Source organism: Urocampus carinirostris, chromosome 9 (genome assembly GCF_059441175.1).
Source record: "Urocampus carinirostris isolate Australia breed hairy pipefish chromosome 9, RoL_Ucar_1.0, whole genome shotgun sequence".
NCBI classification, from domain to species: Eukaryota; Metazoa; Chordata; class Actinopteri; order Syngnathiformes; family Syngnathidae; genus Urocampus; species Urocampus carinirostris.
In genome coordinates this window covers 33,972,121-33,986,854 of record NC_142357.1, presented here as the reverse complement: position 1 = coordinate 33,986,854, position 14,734 = coordinate 33,972,121, and the positions used below count along the sequence as shown (strand labels likewise).

Here is a 14,734-nt window from a genome sequence, read left to right as displayed (position 1 = left end):
ATATGAAACCGGGGTAGCTCACCAAAGTCGTCTTGCAGCCATCACATTCAATAATAATACACAACCATGGTCTTCTTAAATCCGTGAGTGTAGTGAATCCAACCGTGTAAAATATTTACACACTCCAAAACGCGCAATAATGCCGACAAATAAAAGAAAAATCCGCCGAGACGCATCTGCATCGATGATTGTTGCTTGTTTCTAGCTGTCTTTTTAGCCCCATAATTCCTGTTTACAAATACAGAATAGTGTATTTGTGTTTTCTCCAGGCCGTGGAGCAACCAAACATGTGATTCACATTCATCTATTTCGGCCAGTTGCAGGCTTTGTTTTGCCCCACTTTAGTCTATGTGAGCCTGTAAATGCTAAAAAGGACCCGCCTCCTTTACTTCCGAATAACTTTAGCCAATAGTGACTGAATCAAATGATGATTGACACATTGTTTAGGAAATGACACGCCGGTATATATATATCCCAGCATACACCGCGGACTACTTTGCCTACCAGAGAAAAATGAGTTATGTTAAAGGGATATTGTGTATAATTCAGTGCCTCCTAGAGTTAAAAAAAAAAAAAAATCTTCATGAAAAAAAACTTCATTTGAAAAAAAAAAAAAAAAAAAAATCATGTATCACAAAAACATTTTTGCTACACCCATTCATTTGTATATCATTTTATATATCATTCCGTCTACGGTTTACTGGGCCAGTTCTTCACCCCATGGTATAAGCTATGGAAATCTGCACTCTCGCTCTCGATTACAGCAACGCGATGGCTGTTCTCCAAACAAACAAAATCTCCTGACTCGGTATGTTCCCCGGTCTAGCCCACATAACCGCATTGTCTGTTTTTGCAATCCGCTTCATGGAAGAAATGTCGAGTATATTAATCTTTGTGGGGGAAACGTGTGTTCCAGGCCAGGAGGATCTGGTCTTTCACAGTCATAAATTACGACAAGGATTTCCCAAGGTTTAAGAAACGCGTTCCACTGGATGGGCCTGATTAATGTGTTTTATAAAATATTTTCTTTCCAGGGTAAAGAATAAAACCTATAAAAATGGAACTTAAAGAGACACTTTGATTTTGGGGAAAAACAGACAAACACAGAGTTCACAATCAAAGAATATAGAGGATTTTTTTATATCTTGTGGTTATAATCGTTAATCATCAGTTCTTGGCACTAACTCTACAGATTATTCTAAACATGAATGTGCATGAGCATAACATGTTGTATAATTGAAAAAACGAAATCATATTGTTCTTTTTTTTTAATAACTGTTCACCATGGTAAATGTAATACTGTCTTGAGAGGTAATAGCATTATTCAAATTAGGACAAGTCATAAATATGCATGTCGGAGGACTTTTCTTCTACTCTGGAAAATTGTTTTCGTTATTTCCGTTGTGGGTTGGTGGTAACTGCGTCATGCGTGACTCATAAGAAACATCTTTATAATATACTGTTGCTAAATGTATTTCTATAGTGGAAAAAGGTTGTTATTGTAATATTATACTATGTCACTGCATATGTAAATGTAAATGTCTCTATTTACACAGCGCTTTTCAAGTCGGTGAAGACCTGCCGCTTTACAATATGCTTCACACTTTCCCTTTTACACACACTAACTAACCCATAGCAGCGTCAGCCATGCTCATCGGGGACATTAGGGATTCAGTGTCTTGCCCAAGGATACTTCGACATAACAAGGAGGAGCCGGGAATCGAACCTGCGACCTCTTGATTCCAAAACGAGCGCTTTACCTCCTGAGCGAGTACTTTCGATTTTTGTTTTTATTTAGTCTTATTTGGGGCGGCAGTAGAGTGGTTAGCGTGTCCGCTGCACAGTTCTGAGGTCATTGGTTCAAATACAGATAACAGCCTTCCTGTGCGGAGTTTGCATGTTCTCCCCGTGCTTGCGTGGTTTCCTCCCATGCATGTCAGGTTAATTGGCTGGTCCAAATTATCCCTAGGTGTGAGCGAGCGAGTAAGTAATTTGTCTCTGTGTGCCCTGCGACTGCCTGGCAACCAATTCAACTGCCCGAAGATAGCAGGGATGGGCTCCAGCACCCCCGCGACCCTTTAGTGTACAAGCTGTTCAGATAATGGATGGATGGATAGTTTTTTCTTTTACTCTTTAACTGCTTCAAAATATTGTTTTCCGACATAGCTTTTAACCCTGGGGTGTTTTTCTGTGGTAGCTTTTCTAGCATAATGTTTTATTACTATGGTAATAACAGTGTGCATGCATGCATGCCAACCTTCCTTTTATATCATCAATAAAATGTATGTTGTTTTCAACAATTCTCAGTTTTAGTGGTTTTACTTGATTATAAATAAAACAAAATCGCTGCGGTCAGTTCAGCGCAAGGTAGGAAATCACGAGAGGGTAGTACAGTTTGGCAGAACACAAGTCCTTGACATTGGGATTGTGTAAAGTAGTGATTTTTTATGAAATGAAATGATCTGCATTTATATAGCGCTTTTCAAGTCAAGACTTCCCAAAGCGCTTTACAGTGTGCTTCACATTTACCAATAGCAGCCATGTAAGGCGCTAACCTGCATATTGGGAGTATTAGGGGTTCAGTGTCTTACCCAAGGACACTTCGACATGTAACACGGAGGAGCCGGGATTCGAACTGCGATCTCTTGATCCCAAGACGACCACTCTACCTCCTGAACCACTGCCCCCCCCCCCCTTTTACTTGTGTTTTATCATAATCTACTGTCCTAGTATAAAAATGATTGTCAGTCACTTTTCACTGTGAATCAAGCAACTTTGTTCTGTACCTCATTTGTGCCCAGAATATTCCAAATCAAAACCTTAACTGCTCAACCTCGGCGTTTTTTTGTTTTTTGTTTTTAGTTAAATGAACATTTGGAGTCCCTTCTCTTCATTATAGTCTCTAAATGGTGATCACATATGCGTGTTTAGCAAATGATTTCTAGTGTACAGTACAGTGTAGTTGCACGACTGTAATAAGGTATAAATATAACATGCAAGATGGTAAACATACAAGTTTAAGACCAATTGTCGCCACATCAATCATATTGGTCAATTAAAGTAACCATTGCACAAAACAGTGCAGTGATATTCGCCAAACATCCTGGATTCAAGGTGTGAAGGGGGCTGAAACGTAGCACAGATTGCCTGGTGTGAGTATACTGTTAGACACCTCATTAGAAAGTGAAAGGAGTGAGCTGCTTATAAAAGCCAGAGCCAGGTCTGGTGTATTTCTAGAGCGGGATGGTGTGAACACCAGGCACTTAGAGGTTATAATAACACTTTTATGAGAAAATGACACAGAAACGTCCGCTAGCATAAAGAAGCAATACTGAGATGTGTTGGTTACTTTTATGAGTAAAATTTCAGCTTCAAAGTAGAACAAAAATCGGTGGGTAAATTCATCACTCAGCATTATCACAAGAATTATTTGCAGCAGTGGCATGTAACTTCACCAATGTACATGAGCGGTTTCCCGAATCCCGGTGGTGATCCATCATACTACATCTTGTCTGACCGCTTTTGTTAAAATTGCTGGCCTACGTTGCACAAAAGACCTCTTGGGAATGGCACCCTGCCAGGTAGGCGGAAAGTTTTTGCAAGCCAAGTAGGGCAAACTAAGTGTAGCTACAAGTGCCTGCACCAGCAAGTATAACAATATCATAGGCACAAAATCACTCGCTTTAACAAAGATTTGTGAAACGCTCACTTAAATTTAAAATGACTAGCAGCCAAAAATTCCAATTTGTCCTAAAAGGAGGACTTCGGAAATATGCTTTAGCCACAAATGGGAGTGTAACCATAGAACAAAACACTATATAACTTTTCCGTTCCATACCTTGCACATTCATTCATGTTTTGAAAGGTCTCGTCAGTTTACAGGTCGTAAAAGTTGATCGCCACCCACAAGTGAGCGTCAGGAAGATTTATTGGTCTTGTCAAATATGAGGAATGTCATTGTCGCTTCTCTATCCCTTGCGCATCCACTCCTTTCTATTTTTTCTGCAACAACAACAAAGTCTAATACAACAAAAATTCTAAATATTTGCATTCATATTTGATTGATTCACAAGGGATACATAATAAACAAGCTACCAATTAGAGAATGTTTAGAATTGTTATTTACCCCGAAAAGTTTGAGTTAGAGCTCAATGGTTTGGATAAAATGCATCATTCCCCAAAAAACCGGGACATTAAAACCATGCCTCATAAACACCCAATTACCCAAATGGCAATGCCTTTAACTAGATCTACTCAGGCAAGTCACAGCAGCACCTTGAGAATCAACCTATGTTTAATTCATGTGATAAAATAACACAGTCTCCAATTTTAAAAGTTCTATGAATTGTTATCTTTAGAAAATGGTCCAGCAAGAATACTTTAAAATAATCTTACTGTATTTTCCGCACTATAAGGCGCACCTAAAAGCCTTTATTTTTTTCAAAAACAGACCATGCGCCTTATAATACAGTGCGCCTTATATATGGATCAATATTAAGTCTCAAAGTCTTGCAACTAAGGCAAGCAGCCGCCGACTAGATTTTCCCCCGAAGGCGAAGTCGTCCGCGGTGAATGCTGGGATACATATGCCGGCGTTTCATTTCCCAGCCAATGTGTCAATCATCATTTGAATCGATCACTATTGGCTAAAATTATTCGGAGGTAAAGGAGGCGGATCCTTTTTATCATTTACAGGCTCGCATAGGCTAAAGGGGCAAAACAAAGCCTGCAATTGGCCGAAAAAGATGAATGTGAATAGCAAGTTTGGTTGTCTACGGCATAGATCAAAAATGTTTTACTATTCTGTATTTGTAAATATTTTACTCTCCTGGATTTACTACACTCACAGATATAAGAGGACCATGGTTGCACATTATTATTGAACCCAACAACTTCAGTGAGCTACTCCGGCTATATATTTTCCCAGTATCTTGTTTCAGAGTGATATCAATGTTTCTGTGAAGAGTCTTTTTTAAATCAAACTCAATTCCAAGTGTTTATTGTCATATGCACAGTAAAGTTGCGAGCGAAAAAGAAAATAGAAACTAAGGAATGGTTGGCATTTCTTGAATCCCAAGACTTTAACCTTCCGAATGATATTTGGAACGATGCATTTGAGTGACATCGTTCAGACACTGTTTCCGTATATGTCTGAGACACGTATTTGCTTCTTACCCCCTTAACATTCTTTCTGAATGTTAAGGGGGTAATAAGTTTGACTGAACTATCTGACTGTTTTGTCCACGTTCCCATTGTAGTGCCTTATAATCCGGTGCGCCTTATGTATGTAAAATATAGGACCAAAAACTATTTTTTGGGGGTGCGCCCTATAACCCGGTGCGCCCTACAGTGTGGAAAATACAGTAATTGTTTCTTTAATCATTAGTAGCAAGCATGTGCAGTTTTCATTTTCATACAGTACATCACAGCTAACCAGCATGTTGCTTGCTAAACATCAGCTAACATAATAAGCTAAAGGAGTGGTGTATGTCTCAATATTCCAATATTTCTTGTCCAGACGTTCAGATAGGGGATTCACAAAACACTATATAACTTTAGGCCAGCTTTTCCTGGCATGTTTTGGTCAATTTTAATCAATTTAAAGCATTAAAACTAAGAGGCACTGAATCAACACCTAAATCTCTAATCCCACTGTTTCATATTCCACCAAATGCAGATTAACGGGCGGAGATAACAGTTCATTGAGTTCACTAGCCAAAAAAAATAGCTAATCCTCCTGGGGAATATAATTCTCTGATACTTTAGAATAATCCAACCATACAAAAAACTGAAACTTTAGATGACGTGCTGTGGTCCTGTCCAGTCCATTATGCTTGCCTGCCCAGAAATGTAATCGGAGTCTAAATGCTCCAATTGTCAAGTATATTTTTGGAAGGATCAATGAACTTTGATCACAGCTTTTTGAATTACACTATATTTAACGTTTGAAAAACTAGCAGGATATACTGTTTTGCTTGTTTGAGACTTTTGGATCAAATCTTGCAATCACACCTTAATGCTTTCAGACTGGGTAAGGCTGATATCTCATTTAGGAAGAGAGGTGCATAGATAAACCTTGATAGTGAGTTTATATGACACCTACTACTGAAGCATGAGACCTAATACACACTGATATTTACCCTGTAATAATATTGTAATACTAGTAATAATAGTCTGTGTTTTGCAATAATCTGTGGTCTATGCCGTCCTTTGAGACTCTTTGTGATTAAGGGCGATACAAATAAAAATAAACTTGACTTGACCCTATTATATAACATAAATGCTAAGGTTTAAGATTTGTTTGGTTACTTTGAAAGAGCTTTAGAGAATCACCAAAAATGGTGTGCAGGTCAGAGTCTGGTCCTTGGGGCCCTGAGTTCGTAACCTGTCATTTTCATGTGGGTCGGTGTTTAAACGCAGGGAACTTGCAACCGAGCGAACGGTATAATCCGGCATCTTTAGAGCACTTTGAATGCGCTGCGCTCAAAGTGACTGTCAGAAAGGGTTTAACTCAGCAGGCAATGCAAGCAGGCTCCATCCCACCTCATCGCTTCACGGAATCAGGCTGGCGGCTCACAACGTCTCTTGTGGAGCTCCTCAACTTGCGGGGTCCTTAGCTTTAATTTCAAGGTTCCCTGCCTGGTTGCTTATCAGGAAAGCGATTAAGGCATGAAGAGCTTGAGCTGTATCGCCGATAGCCTCCGCAGTTCTTGTCATAGGGGTTGCCAAGCTCTTAGAGCCTTGGATTCCAGATGGTAAAATGCTGCTGCTGCGACATCCGAGCCCGTAGATCCTCGGAGGGAACTTTCAACTCTGACTATTATACTTTCTTGTTGACCGTTTGATGTTAGCGAGACATCGGCGAAATCTTTGTTATTCATTCGAAAACAATTGCACAGCACTCTAGCTTTGGGGCTTATACATGTGAGCAATAGGCACAGAAATAAACAGCAATCATTACTCTGCATTAGCATGCTAAGGAGATTCAAGATTGGCGAGGCAAAGAGGAAACAATCACATTTTTACCTGAACAGGATTTAACCGCTGGCGTGTGAAGGGAAATTGAGTGCCTATAGTTCACTTGCTACCTCACATAAGATTGGCATAACTGGGTTTTGTTGGTGGTTCTGTACAGCTCTGGCACGATTCCAGCGCAAGGAAAAATCTTTCCTGAGGTGTTCTCGGTAGTGAATCGTCCATCCTTGATTAATTTGAGTCACAGAGACTCAACTGAGTCATGGTGTATCCGGCATCTTGGCAAATCTGCATCGTCCCATCCACACATCAAAGGTTGTATTTATGCTAACTGAAGCATTGAGACTAGCTGCGGATCATGCATGAGTAAACACTGTTATTGATGATCATGGACTTAGTTTGAACTGCTTTAAACCGAAAAGCAAAAAAATGGGACTATTTTTGGTCATAAAGTGTTTGTTCCCTTGCCGTATTGTGGTTTTGACTTCCATGTCCTCCGATTAAAAACGGTCAACCTAATAATGAATGAGACTTAATTTATTTTCCTTTTGCCATTAATTAAAGAAAGATCTATTCATCTCAATCACCAATATCAAGGAAGTACATGCTTGCTTGCGTTCATTTCTGTGACCTGTTTTCAAAGTGTGCTGTATGTGGCTTTCCAGAAGCATAGACAGACTACATCTAGATAAATACAAAAGGTACATCCAATATATATGGACTATAGTAGCATTTTCGTCTTGAGGCAAGAAAATAAAAACGTGACGTTCCAGAGAAATCAACCAATAAACAGAAGGCATTTTTAACGAGTACACCAGAGTTTATGTGTATCATTGGTCTCTACGCTATGGGTCCCAAAGTGCTTAGCAGCCTAAAACTATCCCAGATGAGTGAAACCGAGGACATGTAAACAGATTCCTTGCGTTATGCTATAGCACAAATAGTTCCTACTTAGCGGGAATTCACTTAATACGGGTAGATTATGCGCAAAAATCGAGGGAATACTGTATTCTCGTTCTATATTTTGTTTTTTTTGTTAAAATCTTCACCTTCAATTTGTGTCACTATGATACAATGCATCCCATTGAAATAATCCGTTTAGACACCCGCAAACAATCGTTAATAAGAGTTGTCAGAACTTTACCAATTAAAATGGGTGAATTTCCACAAAGCTGTCAGGCCTGACGTTGCAAGCAACAGCCGGTCATCCGCTCTGCATTCAGTGCTCATTTGTTCTGTGGCGCTATCGTCCGCTGCCAGAGATGAAATATTTACGCGCTCCTCACGAGCTAGCACGGTGCAACTTTTAAAAAGAAACAACCCCCTTCCACTCGCTCCCTCGTGCCATTAAAGGGCATCTAATAGATGCTGATTGATCAGAGCGAATAGACTGCCGGATGGAGCTTCTTCTCTTCCTGTCGTCCGCACAAGAGCACTCAGAGGATTCATTCTTTTAAGATGTAGTAGGGAAGAGAATACATTTTTGTGCAGAAAGATTATTAAACTTAACAGCAAACTTTGAAGACTTAGAAAAAAAAAATCACAATGCCAGAAGTGCTACAGTCAACCATATCCTCACAAAAGTCATATTTAAGGTACCCTAAGGCAATGAAATATGCAGTTATGCGTCAAGGTTTGCAAGTTCAATTTGCATTCTGCACTTTAACAAACAACACTGAACAGCAGAGGTTAATGTCACAAATATTTTTGCATGGGTTTTTCTTGACTGGATAGGCTCACTTCCCTTACACAGATAGTCAAGCCTCGTAATATTAAAGCCAAAACAGCTGGCAAAGTGCATCAGTTAGCTAACAAGTGCAGCTAAAAATTCCAGGTACACACACACGCATATATATACATATATTCATAAATATATGCTCGCCCTACTTACGATCATTCGACTAACGAAAAACAGTAGATGCGAACATTTTTTCCGGGGTGGCGAAAAATATCCGGACATTGCTGTAAGTTAGATTTTGTATTATGTGCACATTTTTCGGAATACAAGACAGTACTGTAGTTCTTCTTTCCGCCACTACCGGCGTGTGGCACTGTGAGAGCTCACCCAGTGTCCACCCCGAAGAAGAAATCCGACTTTTGCTTCCTAGTTGGTGTGTAAACATACTACGTGTACTGTAACCCTAGCACGCTAAGAACTTTGACATTTTTATTGTTTAATATCTTGTGCACCCATTCAATATGGCTAGTGTAAAGTATAAAGAAGAGGCGAGTCGTTTCTTTTAAAATTAAAGTGGAATAAGAAAGCTTGATGCGGTTGAGAAAATGGTTGGATCACTTTTTTCCGTCCACTCTACCACGGAGTAGGACCTCTTGAAGCGCATCTTCCAAAAGTAAGTTAAACTCAACTTTATCTTTGTAGAGCATATTATTTGACGAAATGTTTATTTTTTACTACAAAACAATACAGGTTACTTATACGAGCCTTAAACATACTTATATAAACGTTAAACATACAAAAGCGAAGCAATTTACGAACAAATTCAACTTACGATCGTCCGGAAGTAGGGCAGCGTCTGTATTTATATATTACTGTATATAATAGATGTATATCTAGATTATATATAGAGATTATTAGTCATAAATGCTCAAGCAATGGTAAAAAATGTCTAACAAGTATTGTATTGATGAAGAGATTTGAGAGAAACTGAAGGAACTCTAAACGCTAAGCTCTATTCAAACAAACTGCAACCCTTCAAGATTGGTCTTCAGTGAGGTAAGTTTTTAAACTTTACACAAACATCTTTTTTTAAAGTATTCCTTGTCTTTCATGCAGAATTTTTTTTTGAAAAGAAGTTAAAAAAAAAAATATTCATGTTTTGTACTCATTGATGGACGGAAAAGAAAGTTCACTAGATCTTGTTGGCCAAACGAGGGACATGAGGCTGTGCAAGCAACTATATCATTTTTTTGAACTCGCACTAAATTGCAGGAAAGCAATTTTCAAGCCCTTTCAGAGAAAAACAGCAATCAAGTCAATTGTGCGCTTTGATTACATTTACAAGGGGAACACAACATTAAACCAAGCCAGAAATCTAAGCTGGAGTTCATGTGACAAAACTGAGCCTTCACTCATACAAAACAACACTTGTCGTAATTTAAATCTGAAATTATACAGAATGGAACCACTTTCCAAAAACAACTACTGCGAGTACCAGCATTTAAACAAAATTTGAACTTTACACTGAGGAGAAACAAAACCATTTCTTTTACTTTTAAGACTGACACGCAAAATGTCAAAAAGCCAACAACGCCGTGGGACATCTGAAGTAAATTAATGAATGGTAGAAATACAAACAAGCATTTCATTCAGGAAATGAAGAAAAGAGACCAGATCGGTTTGAGGACCAGACCGCAGACAACCTAAACTCTATATGAGAAATTGACTATAAATACAATTGTTTTTTTTTTTTCTAACAACGTAGAGAACATTGTTTAAAAGATCATATGTGGCACTTCAGGATAATCATTTAATAAAAATGACAATAAAAGAAAACTGAGATGGATAGGCAATAATTACACAGTAGTGATTGTAGAATAGCCTTAGTTATAAGTTCATTAGAAATAGTACCAAAAAAGAGGGCAATGACAGTTAGCAGCAACATTGTGAAAAAATAAGTGAGGGTAATTGATCATGCATTTTTAATACATAGCCAATATCTTATTTTCTTGTGAGTTTCTTTATGATGGTATTGGCTCTGGGAAAGAAACTGAAGTGAGTAGAAAAAAATCTAGAAGATTAACGTGCATTCCCTTTCAAAGCATGAACTTTCCATGTTATTGCTTGGCCTAAAACAAGCCCCAGCATAAGTTACTATTGGGCTCAGAAGATTGTCAAACAGACGAAACTGTCCCGAAAAGACCCAAGACAGTTCCAGCTTAACAATGCTTTGAGAAATCTGCAGCTGACACAGAAAAAAACATTTCTTTAAAAGTTAACTGGTAAGATACCAATTTTTGGTTTAAGACATCAAATAATTTTGAGCTTGCAAGGTGAACAAAAGACTGTACAAAACCCTCAAGATGTAAGAATCCAAACTGTTCTAAGGACTCAGAACATTGCCGAAAAGACAAAACTGTCCCCGAGAGACCTACGACTGCTCCAGTTCAACAATGCTTTAAGAAATCTGCAGTTGACAAACGAAAGGTAACTGATTGGTCAGTGATAAGTTAATAGTTTAAGACATCAATGAATTTTGAGCTTACAGGGAGAACATAAGACCGTACAAAACCCTCAAGATGTCAAAATCCAACCTGGCTTAATGGTCCTCCCCTGTCACTTGTTTTTATTAAAATTTCCTAGGTTACAGAAATCACAACAACCCTTACAGAACTGCAACACAATTGGCAAATGGTGACAACGATGCAACAAACGCTCAATCATTGTCGAAATAAAGAAGAACTGTGCACAATAACAGGCAGAAGAACCCAAACATGGCATCATACGCAGGTCTTTAATACTCAAAATAGAAGCGCATCCTTCATTGTAAGCATTCAGACATTCAGATTAGAAACAAATGTAGCACTAGTTCAGAATCAAGTTCAAATGATATTCTTACCGGTCAGTTTTGTCTCTGTGCCACATACAGAAAACACAGACAACTGGCAAGGAATCAAGATTGGAGAACATCAGCATTTGATCAGACCACAAAGCCTGGCAGATGACCTCCTAAAAGATGGTCATCTGAGAGACATCGAACCAAAAGACAACCACTTTGTTTCCCTAAACACTTGCCGGCCAACAACGCTGCGGGACGTCTGGTAAAGTCTAAACACAGTAAATCCCAACACAGTTGAGCTGTTAACAGGAACTGTTCAAAACAGTAATCCTGATAATGAGATCCTCTGAGAGCAACAAAAACCAGGACGATCCACGCATAGGAAAACAAACCAGCCGGAGCATCAGGATGAAACTCGACCGTATCCAACACGGGGTGTGATAAACAAACCCACAGCGAGGATCCGGCGCCTCGTGTATAGCTGCAATGTCAATCAAAAAAGGGGGAAACGCTGCGCATCTGGTCCACGCCCGTGACAAAAGGTTATGAGGGTGATTTCATTCAATGACCGTTGACGCCAAACCCCAAGAAAAGTTGCAAACACCTACCTGTGTACTGCAACAGAAACATTGTCCAAAACTGCTCGGGGATGTGATGTTTTTCCCACCCCCCTTTTTGGTGTGGACGTGTGTGGTCCTCCCTCTTGCTGCTAATAAATCCCGGGATGGAGACAGCGATCGTCGTCCCCACTTCTCCGGTCCGCTCTGCTCGGCAGGCTGAGCTGCAATGACAGCGCAGCGGCCACACCGCGCACAGAAACCGACTCTCTTGTGTTTTTCTTTTTTTTCTTTTCAACCGGGGGTGGGGGGTTGTTTCTCCGACTCTCCCTCCTCTTTCTCTCTCTCGTTTTTAAAGCCCTCGCAAGGTAATTTAGTTCCAGTTGGTCCACATCCGCGCGTGAGGAGAGCGCGAGACGCCGACGACAAATGATCTTAACGCAGCTGCAGAGTAGAGATGCACGGGCGCCCTCCCCCTCAAAGACTGAACTCTCTGGATCCGTTGAGAGAAAAGGAGGGAGGGGAGAGAGTAAGAGAAAGAGAGAAATACGTTGTAGTCATACCAAGTCTTCTAAGCAGCTCTTAAAAAAAAAAAACATATAAATATCAACATCACCATGTTTTTATCCAAAACATAAAAATAAAACAACTCAATAAACGAATGAATAAGCTGGTGTGAAAAAAGTTTTGAGGGGCTATCGAGAGGTTCTACCTCATTCTGCCAGTTGGGGGCTCAGCAGCACGCAGATGCTCAGCTCGTACTGAATGTGTCTCCCAAACAGTTTTGAGCCAAAGGAAAAATTGAGATGAGGAAAAGTTAGACTGTACTCACCCCCATAAGTACAATAATAATAACAATAATAACCACAAGTAAATATTGTCTTTGTAATATGAAAGCCATTACTCTGAAATTTGCTTTGTTTGTCTGAATCTAACTGTTTTACCTATGAGTTAAAGAGTTATCAATGTTTTAAAAAATGTTAACATCAGATACATTGTTTTCATTTTTTCATATTACTTTGGGTTAAATGAAAAAAATGGAGGCAGCACGGCAGCGCAGTGGTTAGCGCATGTGCGGCACAGTTCATGTCTTGGGAACCTCCTGCGTGGGTTCAAATCCAGCTCCAGACTTCCTGTGCAGAGTTTGTATGTTCTCCCCGTGCTTGCGTGGGTTTTCTCCGGGCACTCCGGTTTCCTCCCACATTCCAAAAACATGCATCTCAGGTGAATTGCTCGGTTCAAATTGTCCCTAGGTGTAAATGAGCGAGTGAGTTGTCTGTCCCCGTGTGCCCTGCGATTGGCTGGCAACCAGTTCAGGGTGTCCCCTGCCCACTGCCCAATGATTACTGGGATGGGCTCCAGCACCCCCGCGTCCCTACTGAGGATAAGCGGTGTAGCTAATGAGATGAGATGAGAAAAAAATGGAGTTGTTTGTTTCCAATGACAGTGACAATATGCTGTTCTTTAGTGTAACCTTTCGGTATCTGATCAGTTCTGTAAAGGTTTATCTATCTATCTATCTACCTTGGTCATATCCCTCAAGAGGGGTGACCGACAGCAAGGCAAACACGTAAACAAAAACAAAGAAAAGAAAAAAAGGAAAAAGTTGCAAAAAACACAAAAAAATGACCATGGCCAACCCAAATGCCCAAACACCCAAACAAGTTAAGCCCCTCGGCACCCAAGTCGGTCATGCTTTCGTCCCTCCAGATGAAACGGGACATAAGAAAGCGGCCATGTCACTCGGGTCAGGGTGACACGACATACTCTTCTGTTTAACAGCAGTGCCCGACAGCTTACACTGGTTTACCCCTGCTGCATCATAGAACACGTCCAAACATCCCAATATCCATTCAAAACACCTCTCCACTCATTCCTATCACCAACAATAGCTCTAGCTTCCACTATACTTAGACCTCTTTCCTGCAGAGCACTCATAACACCATCCATCCACGTCAATCGCGGCCTTCCTCTTGATCTCCTTCCATTTACTTCTGCTCTGTAGATCCTCTTCAGCATTCGCTCCTCATCCATCCTTTCCATGTGTCCAAACGAACCGAGTACTCTCTTATCCACACACTTGCTCAGTTCCACTACTACTCCAGGTCCATCTCTCACAATTTCATTTCTCAATCTATCCAATCTTGTCACTCCTAACATACTTCTCAAACACATTTAATTTCCTTCTCAAATCTGCGTTCAGGCTCTAAGTCTCTGCACCATACAACACAGACGGCACAATCAGACTCTCATACAGTCCCCTTTTAACATCCATACTCATACACTTGTTGCTTATCACTCTCCTCAGAGCAACCAAAACCTTGCTTCACTCTGTGCAATACCTCGCACTTCATTCCACCAACTGCAGCCACATCACAACCCAAATACCTAAAGCTTTCAACTTCTTCCAGCTCCTGCCCATGCAACCTTATTTCTAACGCCATGCCCAATCCAACACAGTAACACTTCATCACCTTACTCTTCCCAACATTCACACATAACTTACGCCTATCACACACTCTTCCAAACTCCATTACCAACCTTCTCAATGTTAATCAGCCACAAGCGCTGTGTCATCTGCACACAACAACTGACTTACTTGCCACATCGTTCCACTGTTATCCATCATCTCTATACCTCTGCCAAATACTCTTGCAAATACTCTGTAAAGGCAATCTGAAACTA

The 14,734-nt window shown here is 40.1% G+C and overlaps 1 protein-coding gene across 4 annotated transcripts in view; it reads right to left on the bottom strand.

Moving 5' to 3' along the window:
- Nucleotides 1-14,734, bottom strand: part of enox2 (ecto-NOX disulfide-thiol exchanger 2) — a 307,278-nt gene that overhangs the window by 220,943 nt on the left and 71,601 nt on the right. Inside the window, exon 1 of one of the 4 annotated variants that reach the window (XM_088343565.1) lies at nucleotides 12,101-12,537. The exons of the other annotated variants lie outside the window; for them this stretch is intronic. Coding sequence (XP_088199691.1) covers nucleotides 12,101-12,122 — 22 coding nt within the window. The 5' untranslated portion in view covers nucleotides 12,123-12,537. Of the gene's footprint in view, nucleotides 1-12,100; nucleotides 12,538-14,734 lie in introns of those variants that run through there. 4 annotated transcript variants of the gene reach the window in all.